This window comes from Nesoenas mayeri, assembly GCF_963082525.1.
Source record: "Nesoenas mayeri genome assembly, chromosome: 1".
NCBI lineage: Eukaryota > Metazoa > Chordata > Aves > Columbiformes > Columbidae > Nesoenas > Nesoenas mayeri.
The window spans coordinates 168,028,912-168,055,501 of record NC_137541.1 but is presented as its reverse complement, the minus strand read 5'-3'; the positions used below and the strand labels follow the sequence as shown (position 1 = coordinate 168,055,501).

At 35.2% G+C, this 26,590-nt stretch overlaps 1 protein-coding gene across 9 annotated transcripts in view; it reads right to left on the bottom strand.

Annotated features, from left to right (window-relative positions):
• Positions 1–26,590, bottom strand: part of RBM26 (RNA binding motif protein 26) — a 64,864-nt gene that overhangs the window by 13,056 nt on the left and 25,218 nt on the right. For 4 of the 9 annotated variants that reach the window (XR_013923611.1, XM_080363979.1, XM_080363978.1 and 1 more), the window contains exons 12-21: positions 25,297–25,461; positions 21,684–21,815; positions 20,622–20,693; positions 17,404–17,532; positions 15,287–15,361; positions 14,473–14,643; positions 8,139–8,243; positions 5,964–6,173; positions 3,529–3,615; positions 76–189 (exon numbers count right to left, since the gene is read on the bottom strand). Coding sequence is in view for 8 of the 9 variants with exons in the window: in XM_080363979.1 (XP_080220105.1) it covers positions 76–189; positions 3,529–3,615; positions 5,964–6,173; positions 8,139–8,243; positions 14,473–14,643; positions 15,287–15,361; positions 17,404–17,532; positions 20,622–20,693; positions 21,684–21,815; positions 25,297–25,461 (1,260 nt within the window). In the remaining variant the exon portion in view is untranslated. Of the gene's footprint in view, positions 1–75; positions 190–3,528; positions 3,616–5,963; positions 6,174–8,138; positions 8,244–12,247; positions 12,603–14,472; positions 14,644–15,286; positions 15,362–17,403; positions 17,533–20,621; positions 20,694–21,683; positions 21,816–25,296; positions 25,462–26,590 lie in introns of those variants that run through there. The other 5 variants (XM_080363981.1, XM_080363982.1, XM_080363984.1 and 2 more) reach the window with 5 other exon arrangements.

Sequence of the window (26,590 nt, the reverse complement as noted above, 5' to 3'; positions counted from 1 at the left end):
CAGATCATTTGATTTTGAAAATGCTATAGTATTTCAACTTAAAAAATGAAAGAAAAAAAGAAAAAACAAGCTTACTTCTTCTTCATCAGGTTCAGCTTCTTCTGTTTCAGCAGCTGACATACTAGCAACAGGTTTGTTCCATGCCAACTTTAACTCTTGTCCTTTAAAACGAGATCCATGAATTGCAGCCTAAAACAAGTTTAAACATTTTAGTTATATATTTGTCAGGGGAAAAATTAACTTGGGTAATACTTAAATGCCAGAAATAAACCAACAGCCTGCTTTCTCAAAAGAACATCCAAGTTGTAATATGTTCATGCTGAGTTATTGTTAATGGGTTAAAATAAAACTTCATTCACTGCGCACGGAATTCACACCTCCTTTCAGGAAAATTATCAAAATACATTTAGAGGAAAATAAGGTTTGAAAACCATAAGTCATTTGGTAATGTGGGTAACATACTGAACCAACACCTTTCTCGTTTTTCGTATTATCTTGATGGGTTCTTCACCTTTCAAAGATGGACACAAACCTGTTAATGCATACCTTACTGGAAGGAAGACATCCCACAAATACAAATGATTTAATATATTTAAAAAAAAAAAAAATATCACCCAAACAACTAGAAAAGCCCCTTTGTGATTACAACTTAATCTACTGGAAAATGCTCCACTTCCTGTAAAGCCGTGGTAATTGAAATGTAAAAATTTTTAACTTATGGGATATTCATGCCTAAGTACCAGCTGCATTAAGTGGCTGCTTTGGAAATAGTATGTTCAAATTAAAGTAACATGAATGAGCATAAATCAGCGTTAGCAACATTCCGAAATAACCGTCATGGTCACAAAAGATTTATAGTACAATCTGAAAGCACAGCATAATGTGAAATGTAGAAACAATTACATGTTCAATGACATCTGAACATGAATTGTGTGATATTGAAGTCCCCAGGTATAAATTTTAAATCTGTACATATAAATTTATGATAAATTTAAAAGATTCTATGCTTATTAAAATGCAGCTCAGGAGCTTTTTGTCCATGGTCCCATCACAATGTCACACAACTAGAATTTTTAAAAGTACTTATCCCTGACATTTAGGTCCAGAAACAACTTGTAATCTTTGGAAGAAATTACTACTACATAAAACCGCAACATTTTACAATAGGGAATCTTCCTTTTCCTTCCAGGCTAGAACATATATGGTCATAAAGCACAGGCTTATTTTCATTTAAGAAGGTAAAATATTAGCTGCATTTACTTCACAATTGGCCTCAACAGAGGTTCTTAGTGATTACCTTCTACAACTTTTCCAACTGCTAGCCTTAAAGTCTGCTTTAGTAGTAAACACAGAAATTTCAGTGGAAACATATTTCATATATAAGAAAAAAGAAATAAGAAAAATACAGATTTTACTATATTGGATCAAACACAGTTTTCATAAAATTTCAATTTAAAAATAAAGATGCAATTAGACTTGAAGTCATTTGACAATTAGAAGTTTTAATGATAACTAGAATGTGGACATCTCACACATTGATCATGAATTCTGACCCAGCTAAAACATCTCCTCTTTCCAGAGTATATTCTGAACTTCACCTTGAATACGGGTTGAAAACTCTACCTATTTGAGAGTGATCAAGGAAAAACATACTTTCCAAATGCAGTGAAATGCATCATAAAAAGTGAAGAAAAAAGAAGAAAAAAACCAAGCACATAATGTTGACTTCAACCTTTCCACCAAACACATCTCCCTTCTCCACCATCACATCTTTTTTCATTCTCTACACAACTTTCTTTTTCAGGTGCTTCTTATCTCTACACTTCTATATTTGGTTCCAAAATGCTACCATTCCCTGCTTTCTGGGTACAGAAATTTAGCTAAGGCTGAAAAGATTCTCCATGCCAATTTTTAGGCAAAACAAGTTATAACAGTAAAAACTGTATTTTGATGATAAACAAATATGTCAAGATCCTTGTTGTGAATCATACAGCACCTGGGAGAACTAAAGACTTCATTTGGACAGTCCATAAAAAACAATTATTGTTCTAGGTGAACTGTTTTTATTTTCAAGGAAGCAGAAATTTCTCTCAATACTTAGAATATTTCTTATGTAAACAACATCAAAGAATATGAAGTTGCAAAATGAAGTGTCCAAAGTCAGGAAGCATCAAAACTAAAATTCCAATCTTAGTTCAGTCAATTTCTGAGTACGTGAATTATGACAGCTTGCATCTGCCAGCAGATATTTCTTATTCTCCACTGAACTTCTGTTCACTGTTGAACTGTGTTCCTTCAATACAGTTGTACAGTACTGTTTTTCACTATCAGTTAGCATATACTATATATCATTCATTACACTTCATTTTTTTACAGAATAGTTACAAATCTCCATACAGTTAATGTTCATCATTGCTACATCTAAGAATCTCACAAACAACATTTCTGTGCTTCCATAAAACACCTTTGGCATGTGCATCGAATTGTTTCTTAAAATATGTAACCATAATGATACTGTAAATGCTTAAAACTATTGTCCCCATTGGCTTAATCTGCATTGTAAATGTCAGTATTTCTGTCACTTAGGTTACTGGTGTCTCAAGATAAAGCACACAAAGGAGTCTGGTCACATATGAAAACTATATTCAAGTAAACTCCACAAGATGAACTTCATGCAAAAACGGAAACTTTGTGCAAAATATAAATATAAAATGAAATCTTTCCATACAACCATACCGTAAATATGAATCCATTCTTTCAGGAGTCCCTATTATTTTCAGTTTACTCCTTCCCAACAGTGATGCAAGGATTTTAAAGAAAACAAAATCATCTGCAGAACAACTGTGTTTGTTATTTTGCACATGTCCACATGGTGCCTACACCATGAACTGAATAAGGCAGGAGTCCTGCTGAGCCAAATGTATAAAGTCCTAATGATCCACATGTAAGGATGCTGAATTACAACATACCTCAACTCTGGATTTTAGTCTTTGAAAGTTACTTCTATAGTTCTATACTTCTGTAATTTCCTAAATTTCTAAGAAATATGCTAAGAAAAGTGGAAAAAAAGGGGGGAAAGAAAAAAGGCAAATCCCATCAAATCACATTTACACTATCACAGTTTTTCAGGCAAAGGTAAATCCAACTGATCTCAAACAAAATACAGGCTCACTCCGCAGGATACCAGTGTAATTTCAGGAAGACTGGGGGGTAACAAGTCTTCAGGTAGAATACAACCAGCAATTAAATACAGCTAAACCAAGACAATCACCTATCAATTCCCATGTGTTTCTCTTAATTTCTCTTTTATATCCTGTATTTGAACTTGCTATAAACATCCTCATTTCCCAAGGATTTCAGTAATACGCTGTTCTGACAGATTTAACCTAGAATTAAACTTTTGTGTCAGGCTTATTTTAAAACATTTATAAATACTTAGCAGTATTAAATTTAATCAAATATAGAAGCATACTGTAGCTAGAAAGAAGTTCAATGGTGCAGAGTATTTTCGACAAAGACTATACTCACAGCTTCAGCTTCTGCTCTTGTCTTAAAAGTAATCACCGCATGGAGAGAAGAGTCATCTATCTGGCAATCTTCAATTTCACCATATTGCTTTTAATAAATAAAGAAAAAAAGCTTAGTGAAATAGCTCTCCACCTCTAAAAATGCTGTCCTAAATCAAATGCCCTCAGGAATAATATAAAATTAGACTAGTGTACCTTTCACACCCTTAATGTCAATCAGAGTATTTGTCTTTGCAAGGAATAGTTACTTCGACTTGCATTTCTAAAACACAGAAGTGCTGTAGTGTCTGGATTTCCTGATTGTAAACATACAGGTATGAAGTAAAATTACGACAGAAAAAGAGATTCTTCTGCTTCAATACTCCTCTCTTTAGCAGAAAAAAAGGGATCTTGGGATGATACCATTAGTTTATTATGAAACTTTCACAAAAAGATTTATTAGATGCAGGGATGGTAGAAAAAGTTTCAAAATTTGATTTAAGAATCTTAAGAACCTGAGCCATCTATTACTGTAATGGTCTCCGTGGTAATGCTACCTTTAATGCTGCCAGCCCTGTAAGCTGCAGTGCCCAACATATCTATACAGGCAGACATACTGCTGATGTGCAGAGAGTTGCGATACCATACCACAGAAATACAGCTCAGTGCATTTCCATGCAATTTGGATCAAGTTTAAAACAGCAAAAGTACAACCTATAAACTGAAACAATTAACATTTTTTTCTCCGTGTTACACTACTAACAATGTGAATAGAACTGTATTTGTAAACACTACTAAATTGGGGGTTTTTGGTTAATATTTTTGCTTGTTGAATTTATTAAGTTTAATTCTCCCTGAAACAGAACCAAAGTCTAAGAAAACGCTAAGTTACGACCATAAACTGACACCACACAGCAAGCTTTTAATAGTGGCTGATTCTCCATCTTCATTTTTATATTCTTTGCAGTCAGTAAGAGAAGTACATATGAACTGAAAAACATGTAAGGTGACTCATAAAGCTGACTAAATCACAACAAAATGCTGTAGCTTAAAAATAAGATTTTTCTTATACTCATCATTGAAATTGGACTGAGAAATGTTCTGTGGTTGACCAAGTAGACCGTATTGCTTCATTTTAAAGTTCTGTTCTTAGTTTTACACCACAAATTTGCAAAGTCACTGAGCAAATGTTCAGTCCATCATGCATCTCTATAGAAAGTACTTTTGTTCCCCTTAATACACACACACATATGCATATATATTGGTATGCAGAAATATTCAGTATGGCATTAATCTCTATAGAAAGTATTTTGGTCCTCCCTTACAGATACAATGGTTCCCTTTTTGTTTCCTCTTCATAGATATGATGCAGTGTATTTAAGGGGAACTAAATATATATATACATTTATATATGTGTATATATACATAGCTCCTGGAAACACACCTTAAAAAATTAGTATAATAGTAGTGGGTTTTTTGTTTGTTCATTTGGGTTGTTTTGGTTGGTTGGGTTTTTTTGTTTGTTTCGTTTGGTTTTTAAGTTTTAAAAAGGAGAGACAGGTCCTTGTTGGCCTTTTTCCAAAACCTACTTGCATGGCTGCCAGACAGGAAATATTAAGTACATTAACTGGAGTAGAATTTACTGGACTTACTGGCTCTTGGACTTCTACCTTCATAGAAGATGACTACAATTAAACATTGAAAGAAAAAAACAACGGGGGGACAACAGACAAAGATTCACACAATTTACGCCACTATATATTCCTACCATTCATTTTACAAAATAAACAAATTTTCTTTTATTATAATAGAGGATAAGCCTTTCTATAAATTTACGCTGATTTCTTACTTCATTTGCTAAAAAATGGCAGTTTATAATTTTTTAGACTAAAACCAGGAAAAAAAAAGCATAAAAAGCTCTGACTTCTTAAGCTTACACAGATGAAGAGACAGAAACCTTTGGCTGTCCTGCCAAGATCTGCATATGGTTGCACAATTCTCATCTTGATTCTTAAATTCAGAGAGTCAGGCAGCAAAGGCACTGAAAATCCTCAGTGAAAATTTTCATTAAGCACTTGTTAAGAGATTTCAATGAAGATAAACAGACTTTAGGCACTGAAAGTTTGGGCAGTGAATCAGTCTTTTTTCTCACCATCCTTTCAGTTATTTTATCTTTCTATATCTAATAATTTCTAACTATTTTACATATATGCTAAAAAAGTCATTGCTTTATATTCCCAATTTCCTTTCTTTTAATAAAAAAACCCCACAAGTCTTGTAAATGCTGTGTGGTTACTTTTATAACTAGTTGAATCAATGGTGTAATTTGTTACACCTTTTTCTGATGTACCATCTTTTTCCATGAACATGTTCATTCCTAAATAATGTTTCCAGATGAATTATATCAAGAGAAAACAAGAAGACTGTCATCCAAAGAACAAAAATATTGTCACATACCGCAAAATGAGGAAGAAGATCTTCTCTATCACTTTCTGTAAATGCAGAGATTTCTAATGCCCTAGGTCGATGATCCACAACTGCATGCACAGGAACTCCTCTGCCTCTACCCCGGCCTCGTATTCCTCTACCTCTGCTACGTGATGCACCCCGACCTCTTGCATGAACCCCTCTACCACGAACTGAAGAAAGAATCCCTCGTTTGGCAGCCTAAGATGTTTATACATAACATATTGACATATTAAAATTCACAATCTAGATATTTAGACAAAATTAACAAACACATATTTTGATGTTACCTACGAAAACACATCCCCAAACAAGCCTCAGAAAGAGCAGCTTAAAAGGTGAGCACGTTAATAACATTAAAAAGCTAATACTGTTACTTATTAACAAATCAAAAATAGGATGGATATAGGGAAGAAGAACCAGGTATTAAAAGCAGATTGCAAAAGAGCTCTTATGTGCAAGGATAATTCCTCATAGGAGAAAGGAACTGCAGCACAACATTTGAAATTTCATTAACAAATTTTCTTGATGTGGTGACTAACTACTAAATTTGTCTATTTATCCATCTCTTAATTTGTCTCTCAGTGTCCAGCCAACACTTTCATTCTGACCAGAACTAACGCAGCATTAGCTTTTGGCCACAGAATTGTGAGGTATGAAGAAGGGGCTCTACTAAGCACCCAAGGACAAAACACTCACTAAAAATCTGGCTGTATGTACTCACTAATTTCCATTCCCATAATACCTGTATAGCCTTTGTAAAGAACTGGCATGAACTCTCCAAGAAAAGTCAAAAGGCCAATGACAGTATCTCTCACAGCCATTTAAAAAACAATTTACAAAAGTTAATTTGAAGTTTCAAAAAAGCACTTTGAAGGATTTAATTACAACATTTATCACAAGAAAAAAAAAAGAAACTTTTCAAATCCGAATAGATCTGATGTAACAATCAAATGTTAAATGAAATCACCAGAATGTTTTTGACATATCCTACAGTGTTTACAACTCAAGCACTGATATGACTATTTAAGTGCATGCCAGTGATATGACCCATGAGCAGATCTATATGTTATGGCTTTATTAATGAAATTATTCAGATAATTTTATGATAGTATGTGGTTCACTTTTTTTTTTTGTTTGTAAAAATAATATTGTAGGGGTTTTTGTTGTTGTTTTGTTTAAAAAAAAAAAAAAGTTAAATGAATAATCCAGAAAGTTAAAGATCATGCTGATTCAACAATCAAACTGTATACTGTTTGGGTTTTCTCACAGTAAAATCAAGGCTTGTTACGTTGGGCTTGGCTTATTAATAAACCTATTTTCACAACTATCAAAGCTGTGTAACAACTTAGTTTTAAAGAAAGATTTTAATGCAACTTAGCCATACTTATGTGCACTGTGTTCATATGTAGTTATACATAAGACATGACCAAACTTCATTAAGACAAGAAGGATTTAAGCGACACAGCAGCCTGCTTAACAGTAAAAAGAGATAAGATTATCATGCAATTAAGTAGATATTACATAATCATATAAGCAAGATAGTGCAATATAACACAGAATAACACGCACAGCATTCAGAATTTCTCAAAATAAGACAGATATGAAGAATCTTGCACAGTCTTCTGAATTTTTTTAAAAGCAAGTACATTAGGAAAAAACTGTGTTTCTATACATTGAACACTTCTTGAAACATTGTATTTGCTTTTGGTAAATCCTCCTCTGGAAATGAATGCTCCACTACTACTACTTTTGGCACTTCAGCCTTTTTGGTTAATCTCACTAAGAGTACACCCAAGAATAAAAGATCAAACAGTGTGTTCTAACTCTTCCGTATCAAACATAACACCACCTACAGGCAACAATTTAAAAACATGCCACAGTCTGACGGCATTACTACTACCACAAATGTATAAAATATAACATCATCTTAAGAGTTACAGAATTTAAACAAATTAACAATCAAAATTAGAGACAATACTATTTCTCTACCTCAGTGGAATTTAGAAATCGACTTTTTAAAATATTGCTAAATTCCTCCATGTATATGCAACTTAATATTGCACTCTGAAAGAAAATAGTTTATGATACAATACACAAGATAATAAACATATATGAAAACATTTGATTAAAAGTTAATTGCTACAAAAGAGGAGACAAACATACTTCCAGCTGTAGCTCTGTATATTTTCGTCTTAATTCTGTAACTTCCTCCCCAGCTTGCATCTTCTTGTATAAATCCAGTTCAGTATCTAGTAACTCTTTCTGCATCTAAGAAATTGTTATGGTAAATTATTAGTTGAACAGTTCACATTCTCTACTGAGGAAACAATTTTCCGATAAAACCCAAGAATCTATTGCTACGGTCCTACCAGGAAGCTATTTCGGAAATACACAGAGACTTAAAGATTCCCTCCAGGGAAGGCAGAAATCTGCTGCAGCACCACTACCTCAAAAACAGATCCCTGGAAACTCTAAGGAAAAGGAATTTGAAAACCAGAAGCTGTAGTGGAATTTTAAATTTAACCAAGTTGTGGCTTATTAATTCAGATCACAGTTGCAACTTTGCAGGCATACCGCTTTACTATACTAAGTTTCCACCTTCATAAACAAACCAAACACAAGCTTAGGAGATTCTTGGCAAGACGAAACTTCCATGTGTAGTAGAATGTTTCTGAGCTTGGTGATGTCAAACCTTTTAGACTAACACACAGCCAAAGCCAATGGGATTTTTCCTAAACTACAGATACACAAAATAGAAAATGCAAAATTACATGGTAGTGATGATGAGATAAAAAAGGATTCTATGAAAAAATGCAGTACAATTATGAATGAGTACAAAAACAATAATGAGAAAAAGCATCTAAGGCTATCACAATTTCCTAATGGAAAAAGCACAAGTGGTAGTTCTGTTCAGACCATGGTAGAAAAAACACAATAACAAGACCTCTGCTAACAAAACGTTGGTCTCTGATGCACCCGGAGATGCCTTCCAGCACATAGTTAAAAAAACTCTTAGAAACTACTAGAAAATTCAAAATAAGATACGAAACTGAAAGGTGACTGAACCCAAATTTAGACATGCTTATTGCAATCAGTGAGGTGCAGGTGCTGGTACAGGTGCAGGAAAGGGCTTTATGCGAACATGAAAATTTTATTTGAAGTTCTGTTCCAAATTGGAATATTTTTTTTAATGTTCCAGTGACATCACAAATGAAGGATAAAATTATAGATGATTGTGAAACAGTTTTATATTTACACCTGTTGATTCAAAATCACAGCATGTAATGTATTCAAAGGTTGGTTGTCAAGTGATGAAGGTTTTGCAGTTGTGACAGTTGGAAACCAAATATCACCACTGAATGATAAAGAAGGGGGTTTTTTTTGTTAGTTTGTTTTCCTGGAAGCTTTAAAAGAAAAAAAGCTGGATTACTCAACTGGCAACTTCAATCTGACCTCCTTTCAGCCGCATTTTCTGATTATCTACAGCAACCACAAAACAAAATCCATTATCTCCAGTAAAATGTTTTTCAAAGCTTTCAAAATTGGAAACACTGTTTCTCTCAAATCCCACTGTGTTGCAACACATCAATGATATGGCAAAACAACCACTTCTGAAGTTTAATAATGACCAGCAATTAGAACTCACAAAGCAGCCAGTGACACTGGTGTCGTAAAGAAAAGCTCTAAACTTTTGAGGTTTATTTCTAGCATTCTTAATGAAGACTTCTCTTTTACAGAGCTGTGCCAGGTCTCAAGAAGAAAATACCTCCCCTCCTTCAAGATACACCAAGAGGCAGGAAAGGTTTCTACACTCAGGGAGGAAGCGTATTTTGTAATCTGTATGAACTAGAACAAGACAAAAATAGGTAAAGATAATGGCACAGTCACATGGGCTTCATCTTCAAGTCTGCAGGGTCTTCTGAGCTGCCCAGGCTTTCAAAGCTAAGAAGATGTAGGAGAACCTAGAGCAAAGTCTTTCAGAAAATTGTCAAAACTGTAAACTTTAACTGAAGGATCTGTTAATTTCTCACTTTCACAAAGGTCAGATGGGACTGACTGTTTTCTGTTTTTTGAATACTAACAAAACAGTGCTCACACATAATGCACAATCTCCCTGAGAGGAAAGCTATCAATAAAATCAATGTTTGTACATTTGGAATATTTTGTCCATTATTAAATGGGTTTGCGAAAAATATTTCTTCGCTTTTCATATTACAAAGGAAATGGAAAACAGCTCATTTAACTTCATTATAACTGTAATTCCAATTAGCATATTGTCTCACTCTGCTAAGTAAAAAAAACAATCGTACAAGGAAGGGGTGAACCAGGTTGCCAAGCAAAGGGTGATCTGGGCAGAAGAGGTCTCAAGATCAACAAAACTGGGTTGAAGGGGAACCAAGCTCAAGCATACACATACCAATCCACATAAATGAGGGAGGACCTACAGAACAGTATCACAGGGGAAAATTTCCTGTATTTTCTGGGAAATCAGTGCCTCTCTGAAGATCCTGTACACTAATACACACAACATGTGAAAAAAAGGAGAGGAATTAGATGTCTGTGTGCAGTTACAGGGCTACAATCTCACTGAGACTACAGAAACACCGCAGGAAAACTCACAAAACTGGAACGGTGCAGTGGATAGATATGGTCTCTCACAGAAGGACAAGCCAGGATTGAAAGGAACAGGAGCTGTCCTTTACGTGACAGTGCAGTAGGAATGCATGGAGCTCTGCCTGGGGATGGATTATGAGCCAGTCGAAAGTTTATGAGTGAGAATCAAGATGGCAGAGCAACATGGGTAATGCTGCAGTGGGTGTGTACTGCACACTGCCTGCCCAGGTAATGCAAGTAGGTGAGGCCTTCTTCAGACAATTGGAAGAAGTCTCCTGTCTGAAGACCCTGGGCCTGGATATCTGCTGGAAAGGCAAGATGGTTTTCAAGAATCACATCCTCCAAGTTCCAGAGGATGCAGAAAATAAAGCAAAAGTGGCAGGAGGCCTGCGTGGATGAACAAGCAGCTTCTAACAGAACTTAAATCCAAACACAACGCGTACAAAAGATGGAAGCAGGTTCAGATCACAGAAGGAATACAGAGAAACTGTCTGAGCATGCAGGCAGTGGTTTGGAAAGCCAAAGCCCACCTAGAATTTAATCTGGGAAGGGAAGTGAGGAACAAAAAGAAAGGCTTCTGCAGGGCCATCAGCAGCAAGAGGAATACTAAAATGTGAAAACTGCTGAATGTGGAAAAAGGGGACCTGGCAACAAGGGACACAAAAACAGCTGAGGCACTCAATACCTCCTGTGCCTTAGTCTTTACTGAAGACTTGCCTTTGGCAACTCCTGATCCTGAGATCAGTGGAAAAGCCTGGAGCAAGCAAGCCTTACCTCTGTCAGAAGAAAACCAAGTTAGGAAACATTGAAACAAACTGGACATACACAGAATACCTGGAACCCAACAGCATGCAACCGTAAGTACTGACAGAGTTTGTTTATGTCATTAGAAAGGCAATCTCAATTATCTTTGAAAGGTCATGGCTTTTGGGGGAGGTTCCTTGGGACTGGAAAAAAAGCACATGTCACTCTGATCTTCAAGAAGGGCAAGGAAATCTGGGGAACTACATTCTGGTCAGCCTCAACACAATCCCTGGGAGGATGAAGGAGCAAATAATCTTGGAAAACATTTCCCAGCATTCTAAGAACAAGAAGGTGATTTAGGAAAGGAGAAATCATGCTTGACGTTAACAGCCATCTACAACGAGGTGACTGGCTTTGTGGACAAGAACAGAAGTGGAAGTTGTTTACCTTGACTTCAGTAAGGCTTTCAACACTGCCACACACATCCTCACACCCAAAGGGGTGAAGTGCTGACTAGACAGACAGTAAGACAGACTGAAAACTGGCTGAGCTGCTAGGTTCAAAGGTTCTGATCAGTGACAGAAGCCCAGCTGAAGACCAGTCACTAGTGGTGTACCCCAGCAGTCAATACTGTTTAATATCTTCATTAGTGACCCGGATGGTAACACAGAGTGGGCCTTCTGTAAGTTTGTGGATAATACAAAATTAGAAGAAGTGGCTGCTACACCAGTTGGTTGTATTTCCATTCAGAAAGATCTTGACACGCTGGAGAAACAGGGCAAGAAGAAACTCCTGCATTTCAGTTAAGGGAAATGCCAAGTCTTACATCTGGGGAAGAATAACCGCAGCCAACAGTACAGGTTGGGGGCCGCCCAAAAGAAGAGGACCTGGGGTGTCCTGGTAGCAGAGCAGAAGCTGAACATAAGCCAGGAAGGTGTCCTTGTAACAAAGAAGGCTGACAGCCTCCTGGGCTGCGTTAGGAAGCACACCACCAGCAGGCTGAGGGAGGTGATTCTCTACTCTGCAGTGGTGAGGCCACAGACAGAGTGCTGTGTCCAGTTCCAGCCTCCCCAGCACAAGAGAAACACAGTGGAGAACGTCCAGCGAAAGGTCACAAACATCATTAAGGCAGTGAAGCACCCACTATATGGCTGAGTTGGGATGGTTCAACTCCAGGATCAGAAGGTGGGGGCGGGACAGGACCTCATCCATGTGTTTAAATTCCCAGTGTGCATTAGTGAAGAAGACATCCAGACTCTGTAGCAGTGCCTGGTGATGGAACAGGACAATCCCCAGAAATCCATTCTAACCTCAGTCCTTTTGAGCAGCTTTGTGTTATCAGACTATTTTCTTGTCCACTCTAAGAATGTACTGGACCACTCTCAGGATAAAATAATTGTCATTGGTTAAAATGCTGCATTTACTATTTTCTAGTCAAGAATTTACCGAGTTTTCATGATGCAACTTGCTTCTTTATTTCTATGGTTCTGGATACTTTCCCTTGCATGTGGTAAAACCCACAATCAATCATTATTCTTTGACTGAAACTATTATAAGCTATTTTCCTGTTCAAATTTATGAAGCACAGTATACCACAAGCAGAAGAGTATTTCACAAAAACATGAGGTTTTCTCCAGTGCAGCTTGGAGAATATTGACAATTTCTAGGACTTTCATAGTTTAAATTCACTCTACAGGTAGGTAACTTTGTTCAGACCACTCAGAAACATTTTGTTATCAAACAACATCCACTCTCTTCCAAAAACATAAAAATCTTCTCTCATCTCCGAAAAAAGAGAGGAATTTGATCTTATTATAGCCATGTCTGAATCTTTTTTTTCCTATTACCATTAGTTCCCCCTCTAAAACACAGCAGAGTATTCCACAGAAACTAAATTTGTTTTAAGGAGCATAAAGTGACTTCCAGAAATTATAATTTATGTCCATTTTAAGGATAAAAATACACTGTTTCAACTTTTTCCTGACTGATGAACAATGTAAGAAGTTACAGAGAGTACACACAGCTCATTTCAGTATTTCTTTTTGATATTTCTTTTCAAAACTGTACATCACTGTAATCTACACTGCACTTACTTTAAATGCCTATATTTCTTTGTAAAATAAAGCAGTAGAAATGCTGTTTCAAACTGAAAACTAATGATTCATTCAAAGTAAATATGGGTTGTAATGTTACACCAGCTTTTTAAAAAAAACATCCTCAACATCAGAAGAATAAGCATTCCGAAGATTTAATATCTGAATGAAAACAGCATGAGAAGTGCAAGACTTTTTGTCTTCTACTGGAAAATACACTGGACAAACATCTACTCTTTTATTAGTATGCACTTCCTGACTTGATAAAGCAAGAAAAGCTTCTAATGTATTTAAAGGAACACATTAATTTCTTAAACAGCTATTTCTCAGAGTCTCGCTTAATTCTTAATTTCCTTGTAACCTGCTTAGGAATACGTACTTCTAGAAAAAGCGAAATATTGCATTTTAAAAATATAATATAATTGTGTATTTGAGCAGTTAGGAAACTGTTTTTAGCCAAATACTAACCAGAACGACAGCAAAGGAGGAGAACTCCTATCACAGGTAGAACCCAAACATGGGTAGACAGATTAAAGGAAAACTGAGCAATAGTCTTCAATCTAAAAGGCTTAATTAAAATATTGAAATATTTCAGTGACATAAAAACCCCAGAGAATTATGTACCAGTGTTTGACTAGTTTCATGAAGCAGTTTGTGTATTAAACCTGACCAGACAATATCTGTGTTGCATAATGATAATCTATTTGCAGAAGAAATACTATTTTCATTATTTCTATTAAAAAGTTAAGAAAACAATAGACTAAACAGAAAAGGTCCGATACAGAAATAATCACAAGATTTTGGGGCTTTTTTGATTTGATGTAATATCTGTGTAATGGTGGATAAGCCTTTTAGAGGACAGCATGGTTTTAAAATTAATTATGCTCCTTTAAAAAGAGGACAAAACCAATCTCGCTTCAAAAACGAAAAGAACTTTAAAATTAAACCAGTATGTTCTAAAAACTGCTGATGTAGCTGCATATTTTTTTCTGCTGACAAAAGCAGGTAAATTCATTTTATTAAAAAGCTGACCAAAACTTGAGTACCTGAGTCTTAGTTTTCATGCTTTTTAAAGGAGCCCCTCCTCCTGGTGATACACCTTTTAATTCATCCTTTAACTTGGTAATGCTATTAGTCAAAATTTCCAGCGTTTTCATGATTTCCGCTTTGTCTTCTGACTTCATGGCTTTGTTCTTCTCCAGCTTTGAAATCAGCATCTATCCAATTAAAAAAAAAATAGAATAAATCTTTTTACTTCACAATTACTATTAAAGATCTGTATTCTAGTACTCATTACAACTAATGGAAAAACAGAATATTGTATTCCTTTTACTGTGCTCTTCAAAGTCAACATATAGGGCTTTTAATGGCTTATATTAAATTAAAATCTTTGAATCTCTAATTCACATGCTACTGAGCATTTGCTATCTCCATTTCATTTGGACAAATACGCTCAACATACTTAAATTATTACAAAATTTTTATTCAACTCAAACGACATTTTGGCCTTTTTCTCCTCCTAAGCCTAAGTGCAGTCAAGCACACCTTTCTACATGAATCTCTCCCACTCTTATCAAGTAGAACTCTTAGGATTCTACTTCTCCCAAAACACATTTGCATGTGGAACCCAAATTTGGCAATTTTAACTAAAATTGCACAAGCTTGTAGTTTAAGTGAACTAACAAGACAAGCTAGATTAAAAGTCTAAACTTAAACCAATGTGATGATACCATTCTAAGCAAATGCTTATTTTATAGGTCAGTTTTGTAGCTCATGCTTACAAATTCTGAAATATTTTAGAGAACTGACTTGAGATTTTTACAACCAAATGACAAACTTACTTTAATGCTAACATTTTACCTTTTGTGTTTCAATGTGCTTCTCTAAGATTTCCTGCTTCTTTTTTCTCACATCTTGTTGAAGTCGTAATGCTTCCTAGAAGCATAAAAAATTACAGAAAGTTTCTAGATTTTGAAAAAAAAAAAATGCCAGAAGAAAAATATACATGACAACTATACAGTAGTAACGTACAATAACAAGCAAAAAATTTGTAACAGAAACTCAAGGTACTAATAGGCAATATTTCAAATTATATTTTGGAAAACAATGTATCAACAAATCTTTCTTAGTTAGATCTGTGCTGGAAAGAATTCATTATTACTTACGTACAAAGCAACCCTTTACACAACTCCACTGAAGGCTGAAAGGCAATATAATACACTACGACAAGTGGTACAACACACAAGAGTAATATGTGTAAGGACAGTATCTTGAAAGCAACTATAAATTAAGTCCATCAATTAAAACACATCCACCAGTACAGTTATAAGCAAAAAAAAATATATATTCTATTTTGTAGAATTAAAATATTACCCAAAGAAAACCTTCCCTCCTGCATCTGACTACTATAACCTGGAAGTGACACGTACTACTACTCAAGCTGCTAAACAAAGAACCTTGACATTGCAATAGGCAAATCAAAATGAATTGAAACTGATAAATATGTGACACATTGCACTCAAAAGGAGAAGCAGGAGGAGATGTCACAGCTGCTGTGCTCAGCTCCCACTAACGCTCCTTGAGAGAAAGCAATTGCTTCTTGCTCTCAGACATGGAATGCTTAAGTCTTACATAGCAAGATACTTGTAGAAAACAACTGAGAGCTTTGATACCAATATATTTAATGGGATAAAAGAGGAGAGGAAGAAGGTGATTTTGATCACCAATCAACTGGGATCAGACTGCACGTGGATTACCTTCTAGAAAGAGTGTAAAGGCAAAACAGATGTAAAAAAGAAAGAGTAATAATGTTTCTGTATGTCTTCCCAAATACTGACAACTTCTGCTGCATGAAATGTTAGTTTTGCAATACAGTGTGCAATCATTTTTCTGAAGGGAAAGGGAAAAAGAGACAAATGGAAGAATGCTAAGAAAAACTAAGGAGACAGGAGGAAAGAAGGGAGTGAGTCCCAAAAATCATGTTTTTCCACAAATACTAGTATATTGTAATAGAAACCTCTGAAGAGAGGAAAGAGCACGAGAGTACATGAAAGAAGAGCCAGTCTTCTCTCAAAAAACCCCTACAGCTGTTATGATGAGTCAATAATTTCATTACGAGCTTTTTGCCATTTCGCAGGCACTTAGCATCTTAACTTGAAAGGTAAAGGCTCTAATTCTGAAAAACATGTTTTAGGGGACACATACGAAATGAAATCCCAAAATTAGAAGTGATTTCTTTAAAGTCTGGATCAATCCCACAACTGACATGCAGCTACAAACTCCTATTTCAAATTATGTTAGGCACTAGTTACTGAAGTTTATCAATGGGCTAAAATTTTTGTTTAGTGGTTATACTGATTTCAATACTTATGTTTGAATCTAACTTAGTAGTGAACTCTTAATTTGTGGTTCGAAACCGGTAAGATAAACATTCTCTTATATTTAGTTTTTCTAAATGATAAGAATAAACCTGAAAAAAGGAGCTTTACCAGGTTCTTTGAAAATTCTAAGCAAGCAGAACTATATTTTGGAAACAATAAAATGCAGGGTCATACAGTTCTGAGTTCTCTCAAGTGAAGAAACAATTTTGGTCACAAGTATAAAACACAGTGAGAATAAAGGCCAGTTCAATGAAAATAAAGGTCAGTTCCAGAGAGGCTTAAGAGAGAAGAAGAGTGACTACATTACACTTCCTTCTCATTCACAACAGACAATTTGTGCCTCAACATGGAGATCCTGCTTCCAGGTCAAAGAGTTTCACATTTTGAACTTCCAGAGAGTTTTAAACCTGCTTACACTGCCTGAACATACACTGTAAAAATAAAAAAAACAATACTGAATTTTCTGTCTTTGAAAGGAATTTAATCTTGTAACTAGTTTCATCTGTGCTCTTGAGATGAATATACCTTCTGCACTATCTCTAGTGGTCACAAGTTCCCAATCTAGGTCCATTTCATAAAGAAGTATATTTAATTTACCTGTTTTTTCTTCTGTGCTTCATTAGAGTCTAGCACGGAAGTGGAAACAACAGGCAAAGATTTCTGTGCTGCCTTCAAAGCAGCAGGGTTGTACACAGTTTTTGTCAAGCCAGTAGAAGTGGATAAAACCTATAGGAGGAAATTGTTTTATTTTTTTTGCCAGTGAATTTCAATTAAAAAAAAAAAAGTGAGTGCTTAAAAATATATAAGCATCTTTTCTTTTGTATGTTTTGATAATATGGAATATAAAAAAAATGATGTAACCATTATATGTGGAGTTGCTGAAGTTAAACAGTTTTTAAAGAGGCAGCTTCATACCAGATATTTAAGAATTCTAAACATAAGATTCTAAATCCTTTCCATTGAGATTTCATATGTATCTCCAGGTTTCTAATGTTACGTATTTGAGCATAATTAAGGAAACAGAAGACTGAGATTTTACCAATAATAACTGAAGATTCTTTTTTTGTTTTGAAGTTTAAAAGACATTTTTCATGGCTGCATGAATTTTCCAAGCAAAAATTGAACATAATTTTAGAGACTAAGGTCCAGAGTAGATACGATAGTTCTTTTTTACAGGCAGTTTATGCAAAGCCGAGCTTGCACAATCAACAAGAAGTAACTCAAATACAGGGAAGTCTTCAACATCATACAGCAAAGGAAGAGACTCCTATGCCTCTCTGCTCTCTTTCCTATATTTGGAATGAGGTATGAAAATTTCTCCATGATTTACTGAGAACACAGTTGTCTGCTATACACCCTCTCTAAAGTATACTATGTACATCCTCAGAATACCTGAAGATTTGGACTGTTCTGTTCTTTTATCACATTGCTTAAAGGACATTTTGGCCATGTTAGGACTGATAAATCCATGGCTAACTGCTGGAGATAGAGGCATGATCTTGTCCACCTTGTTAGCAAATCACAGCAATTATGCAAATGGTATCATTTCCAGGAGTTTAAATATATATATATATGTGGAAAATTAAAAGCTGCATGCAGAGTCTATTGGTCACCATGCACTCCATAAAATAAGACACAACACCCACCAAGAGAAGAAAAGACAGAGACAGCCAAGAAACATAAGAAAGATAGAAAAGATCAAGAGATCAGAAGAATTTACAACAGGAACACAATACAAAAGCTTTTCACTTCATTGTGCTATTTATACTATTTCTTCGCACAATATATTGTTTTCTAGAGTAAGCAGCACAAAGAGAACAAAAAAGAAAATCAAAGCATGTTATGGGGTATTATAAAAAGTGATATAAGATGTTTTAAGCAGGCCATTAAAAAGAAGATGAAGTATTTTTAAACTTATTAAAGCACATTAATGTATACACAATCCAATCGTGGTTCCCATTATAAAGCAGCTTCAGGACAGGCTACATCACAAACAGAGGACCAAGACAAAAATATTGACACACTCTTTTTGCCCTGAACTGTCTTCATGGCAGAGTGAACCACGCTTCCTCATCTCTTTAACATAAGGAGAGATGCCACAGCAGATATACCTGCATCAACTAATATACAAGAGCAAGAAGCAACATGTTAATGTCTTCTAAATCTCTTAATACTATTCAAAGAAGAATACTGTGAATCTTTCCAGAAGTTCATAAATTGTAAGTCCCTATACAGATCTTGTAAGGCCTCACAATGACTGTTTCATCTCCTTTTCCTCCTGCTCTTTGGGAAACATAGCTACCTATTTTCTTACTGTAAAGTTCTTGATAAACCCTGCGATCAGACAGAAGCAAAAAAAAGTCTAGGACACGACATCTGGTTTTTTGACAGCTGACAATTTCTAATGGTTAGAGATCATTGACACTGCAAATTAAGCAAGGTATTTCCTTGTAAAGGGACAATAGTAGGTAAAATACAGCAAATCAAGATTCAGAACGCTACTAAAAATGCCAAAGGAAACAGTTGCTTCACAACCCATTCACTGAACAGCCCAGCAGCTCATCAAAACCAGTCTGCACTACAAGACAACACAGCAGAAAACCACTTCAGCACAAATTTACTTTTTGTAGAAAAGCACTTCAGAATAACTCAACTCTTGCGGAACAGGGAAAAAAATGAATTTCCATTCAAACTGAAGCAGATTTCCTATTTCTAAAGTAAGTATAGAGTATGTATCTAAAATGTCATTCTGGAATACACAGTTACATATTTATCTGCAACTAGTTTAGGGCAACAAGAATGCAACTGATCAAATAAAAAAAGAATACAGGCAAGAAGCCAAAATCAGTCCATTTAGGTGGACTGTTTGGCTTGAAATGTGTCAGAGACATCTTCTACAACTAAAACTCAATACACAAGGGTAACAATACTTAATGTTGAGTACAGCATAGTATCTTTAGAGAGAATTTTACTTGTCAGATCCCACTAAATGCATTAACTGCCATACTGTAGGAGCAGGGAGTGAAACACAGTGGATACTTCATTTATTTCAGCCAAGCCAATTCCCAACAGAACAGATACATAATTAAGGAAGGGAATCTTGTTACCAGATAAAACTTGCTGCCTTCCTACCAAAAGTCTTCTCAAATGGATGTTATAAACATCCATAAAGCCTGTCCCTTAAGGTGTTCAGTAGATCTGGAAACGTTAATCATAAACTTTCCTACTAAAGTAAATACATCACCACCTCCGTGTTCTGAAAATTGCAACCACTAGGCAAAAGGCGTAACTCAAACCCACAATTCATATGCACCTTTTCCACCTTACCTCTCTCTGTGCTTTCTATACTGATTGATTTCCACTTTTATCTTTTCACAAGTACTGCAAATTGTAAGACCAAATAGTAGGGTAAAAGTTTACAGCATCACATTTTAAGGGACACAAAATCCCAAAAACACTTTTATAGAAAAGCTTTCAATAGATTCATATGTAGTGTCAAAATGTACTTATATTTTAAATTTACTTCTGTATTCTTTTAACAGCTCGGGATCCTGAAACATATGTAGCTAGGAATCTGCCATAACAAAGCAAAAACTGCAGAAAAGCAGCTTCTGTCCTAGCACATTTTATTCTTCTTATAACCATTTAGCCATCTGCTAAGCTAAGTTTCAATATATTATACTTCATAAAATTAACCTTTAACCAATAACTTTATTCATAGTTATGAAACAAATTTAATATTGACACAAGGGGCTTTATAATAAAAATTCTACTGAAACTAAAAGTGAGAGGAAGAGAATGAGACATGCTCTTACCTTTTCAGTTGTTGGAGTCACCGGTTTTGACACAAAACCCAGTCTATCCTTCACAGATAATTTAGTCACATTCTAAGAAAACAAAACAAAATTAAAGTTAAAATATATTTTACCTTATTAATATTTTACTGTTTCCTCTGTAATCCCAAATGTTAGAAATGTAGAAAAAAACCCATTTAACTAATAAAACCATAGACTTTTAAGCAACAAGAAAAATAATATTAAAACAGTTGATAAAATGTAGATATTCGATGTTATAGTTAATATACACCTATCTATAACTAGATCAGAGAAAACAAAGCCAAATTTGGAATCAAAGATCATACTACATATTTTTTGCAAGAAGTCCATGACATGCCAGTTAGCAGAGGATTATCTACACGGGCCCTTATAAACACACTTCAGTTTTTGTCTTTTATAATCTGGTATTTGCAGGCATCAACTGTAGAAAGTTGTTGTTTGAATTTAAACCACAAATGTTTTCTCAAGTGTGGTGGTCTTCCTTTCCAGAAGTAAAATTAAAGTAGTGGCACAATGCTGATAATGAAATACTTCTAACACAATAAAAATTTAAAGGCTATTTCTAATCAGAGTAACATGCCAACATTCTGTCATTATTGGTGCTGCAGTTACATTCTTCCTTGTATTAAGGACAACATACAAATATTGAAAACATTTTGAGATGCTGATCATCTGTCTCTAATGCCTCTAGCTGTTTAGCAGATATAATATCAAGAAAAAGAATAGTTTCTAGTTCTTCAGATAGAAACCAACTTTGAAAATATTTTCAGGTTTCAAAATAGAGTTTCTAGGTTTTTTAAAAATTAAGTAAAAATCTATGATACTAAAAATGAAGTACCATCCTTGGGTAAGAAAGCCCAGTATCATTGCACTGAGGAAAATTAACATCAAAACACCACTCTCAATCAAATTAGATGTATCTGTAAGTAGTAAAATATGCACTTGCACAATATGAGTAACTGTAATGGATACATTCAATACACTATGGAACCTATTACAGGAAGAAAAACATGCAACTGATTTTTTTACTATCATACATACCTGAGTGACTTCTGTATTGGCACTCTGTGCTTCTGCAGGTTCAATATTACTTGCAGGTACTGGACCTAATCGCTCCTTGACTGATTGTTTCACTACTGGTAAACTTGGTTGCTGAACTAAGGGCTGTATTACCTGTAACACCACCCCCAAAGAAAAAACCCACACCATAATATTAACAGAAAGCCACTACATATACGTAGTACAATAAATACAAATCAAAATTGCTGCAGTGGCATTTAGATTTACACTTCTTCCTTTCTATCATCCAATAGCTTTTTCACCTGATGGTATAAATAAACACTTCATGAGATTTAGGATGTTATACTGACTATTTGTGTAGTGCATACAGTGATAACATCTATTTTGCACTTGCAGCTCACAGAAGTGATCAAACGACCCTGGTCTATAGCTATTAATCATGTCTCCTTAATTCTTAATTTCCACCTTTTAGAACCAAACAAAAAGTAATAAGCAGTCTTCTCATTCCTTTCACAAATCTTTCATCATCAACCATTTAGTTATGTGAAGGCAGAATTACAAACTTGTATCACAAAGATTCTCACATTTCACACCAATATGTTACTTTTCATCTCCTATGTGTTTAACTTTGACAAAACAGAAAAAAGAAAGAAGGACATGGAGACATTCAATCTTGGGACGGAGGAAATAGAAAACAGAGCAGCTAATATTTACCTTGCTTTTTTTTCTTTGACAAAAACATAAACACTTAGGACCAAAAAAAAAGTTTCCAAGCAAGCTTCCTGTCGTAATTATGGCCCTCAGGAGGTCACCTAACCCATTTCCCCATTCCAGGGCAAAGCCAACTATAACTAAGTCATTAATGACAGTACCTATCTATATGGTTCTTACAGACTTCCAATTAAAGAGATCCTATCAGCTCTCTATGAAAAGTGTTTCAGTACCCTTTGGCATCAGAAAATGTTTCTTAACATTTAACCTAAATTTCCTGTGCTGCTTTTTAAGCCCAGTACTACTTATTTTATCTACCACAGAAGTGGAGAGCACATTATTTCTGCTTCTTGGCAGAAGTCTTTTATTTGATGATTTGTTATGGTTGACTCCCACAATCTTTACCAAGTACTTCCCCTGCATTCAGAATTTCCACAAGCAATCCTGCTGAGGAAACAGCAATGGTTAAGAAATTGTGCACACTAGGTACTACTGAAGTGACAACTTAAACACCAACTGATTTTACACTGAAAAACAACAATTCAAAAGCCTGCCCTTAGTGCCTGACACACAGAAAATCTGGCTGGAAACCATTATTAATACAGGTGAAATTAATTCAGCTGCAGTTAATTAATACACCAGAAATCTTGACAAAAATTCAAATAGAGTATGAGAAGTACTGTAAGAAAAAAGTTCTCATACTACTTGCAGATACCCTACTAAATATTAATGTCAATAAAAAGAGAAGTAAACATATTAATGCTTCTGAAAGCCTTATGAATTAGCAACACCTGTTTAGTGACTTAACTTAGTGACTTAGTGACTTTATATTTTGGGACAGAGGAAGATGAAAGCATTGCACTTAATGTTTTAATTTTCTGTTTAAATTTTTCTTGTCACTGTACGCCCACAACAGACTTCAAGTTGTAGCTTCCTGACACATGATAAAGGCTGTCATTTGTGAAGCGGGAACTCTTAATACTATGTACCCATATCAAGGGAAATTCACTCTGAAGGTTAACTTGCCAGAGGTGTTGTGCTGGAAAGCTAGTAACATCACTAAAAACCTTAAGATTATTTAAAATTCATGTTTTCCAAAATAAGAAATATACAGATCAGGTATTTGTTTGGAAATACACAATTAATACTCCAAGATGTACCAAGATAAACGGCAAATAAGCTGGTATCAGTAACTATTCAAGCTAGCCTTCTCAAGACAGGTGATGATTGTGTTAATTCAAATTACATACTCCACTGCCCTCTTCTGGCTGATCAGAAGTAAATCAAGCTTGCAAAATAAAGAGCAGTTTGAGAAGCACTTGTTCACATGAAACATCAAGGATATTTATGAATTTGAATCCAAACTCAAATCTAAAGGATAGTAACTGGGGATACAGTGAGACAGGTGTCCTTAAAAGTGCATTTTTTTAGATAAAAAGTAGGACATTTCTTACAAAAGGAGAGAAAGGAAATTGTTGCCTAATGTGCTCTACAGCAGGATTGCTATGGAAAACTGGGTCATTGATTCCAAATGATGACGACATTCGCCATCTGGAGAAAGAAGGAATTCAAAACTTAGATCGGCAATTGAAATAATCCTCTAACAACTCATTTGTTCTTTATACCAATGTATATAAGTAAATGAACTTCAACAGAGCCTGCCCCGTATCTTCTATGTGTAGAATTTGTTCCACATTGGCAGCAAATCCAAAAAAGCAAGATACATACACATTTAGAGGGACTTGCTACACTGGGAGCTAACTGAAAATACTCTGTCCAATAACCTACACAACCTGGGAGAATCCAAGCTTCCCCTTATGTCTGGGTAGTACCATTACACCTGCTAACAAATCTGATTTGGCTTGCCACACATAACCAATCCAAGCTCCACAACAGTAATTGCTGATTTGTATTCTTAAAAAGTTGCCAATGCTACTATCCACATGACAACTACCAATAGGTGCTCCACTGTGCAATTTGATCCAAAAAAGCAGAATAGAATATTTCAGCTGGAAGAGACCTACAGTGATGACCTAGTCCAACCACTTGGTCATTTCAAGGCTAGTCAGAAGTTAAAACATGTTATTAAAGGTTTTATCCAAATGCCTGTTAAACACTGACAGCCCTGGGGCATTGATAACCCCTCTAGAAAGCCTGTTCCAGTGTTTGACCACCTTCTCAGTAAAGAAATGGTTTCCAATATCAAGTTTGAACCTCCCCTAACGCAGCTTTGAACCATTCCCACATGTTCTGTCACTGGATACCAGAGAGATCAGCTCCTCCCTCTCCACTTAAAATGTAAAATGTCCCTGATCCATTTCAACTAAATCAGTGTCTCTAATGCAGCTCTTCTCTTACACTGTTGCATGCATGTCCTCTCTCTCTACACAAATGTGTGTATATATATATATATATATATATATAAGTACCTTTGTGTAAAACTAATTCTACTACTCCTTTCTAAAACAGTATGCGTACTCAAGAGGAAAGGAAAAAAGAAAAGACTGGAAAAACGGCACCTTTTGGAAAAGATTATCTTCCAAGAAAATAAATACAACTCTGCTGTCTTTACTGTGCCCACCAGAAGAAAAAAAAAAGTCTATACTAGTCAAAGCAAAATAGATGTTATTCAGCAGACAGTAGCATCAAATCTTGCTTCACATGAGATGACAACAGAGTTGAATTCTTCATAAGTCACAGACAGGTATTCTTTAAATACCTTCAGTATTATCTTGCTAATCGACTCCTGAACCTTGTATCTGAGGTCAAAGAATCTAGAATTAAAGAGTAACTTTGGAAAACAATTACATGAAGTCATTATTTCAAAAGGACTTAGTTTACTTCCTATACGTATTTTTTAAAAATGTTTCAAAATATTTTATTTTACATAAGATTCTACATAGAATAGACTCAGATCCTCTACCTTCTGCGTAGTAGGTTGGATTTGCGGTGTACTGCCTTCTCGATGCCAGTAAACTTTAATAAAACGATTATTTAGTACTGCTTCTGTACTAGATATAGCTTTCTTTGCTTCCTCGTGTGTGGCAAACTGAATAAGGGCACCTTCTGGATCACCTTGATATGCAACCTAAGATTGAAAACAGAAGAATAAAACTTACTGCATGTAGGTTTTCCATTTGTGTCTCTATTATAATAAAATCACTAGTTTCAGGGCTCAGAACCTTACAATTTAAACCCAATATGGGTCAGCAGATAAGTACTTGCCCTTCATGATTCTGTTTGAAAAGCATGGTGTCAAGATCCAACCTTGAGATTAAGCTAATAAACTTAAAGAACAGCTAAAAAACCCAAAACAAACAAGTAAAATACCTAAACAGTATTTCTAATCACAAATATGACAAGAGGAAGCATCATTACAAAAAAATACAGGAGTGGGTTAATAAATGTCCTATCTACTGTCAGAGCTAGATAACAAAGTCCATTTTGGTTTTCATTTCAGCATTTACATAATATTTTAGACACTTCCAAAGGACAAAATCATACTTTTTGGAAGAAGAGCACAGCTTGCAATATCTATCTACGTATGTCTGCCTCTCTGTGCATACTCGCACACAATTTTACTTGCCTTACTGAATCATACTGCCTGCTAAAAGACCCATATTCTTAGATAAACTATGGAAAGGCTTAAGAAATATTTAAGAGCAATTAAGAGATATTTAAACTCCCTCAGTGTTCTGACAGGCACAGGAGGTTTAATTTGTACTTTATCATTAGGCACAAAAATATTCTATTACATCTCTTTGTTAAACCTCACCATGCAAACAAGAAAGCAGTCCGTGAAAACACTGACTACCTTCTGAAACTTCTCAACAATGAAACATGATGAGAGATCAGATTAGAGTAGCTTAGTGACCGGATGTGAAATACTGACATTACACATACAGCCTGTAATACATAACATCAACATAAGTTAGGCCTCAGTTCTTTGCATCTCCTTTGTATGTTTCCCTAATAATTTTCTTATTTTTGTTTATGAATGTGGGTCACTGGGATACATCACAAAATAACTATAAGGGATAAATCCTCATGGCTATGGGACTAGAAAGTAACTATATCACAAGGACTGCTTTCTGGATGAGAAATACAGGTCTTCTGTACTCCCAATTTATCTAAAAAATACAGAGGGTTTATGATATCAGATCCAAACTTGAGAAAAGGGGTGGAGGAAAAACACTTCCAATCAATTTTCAGTGTTT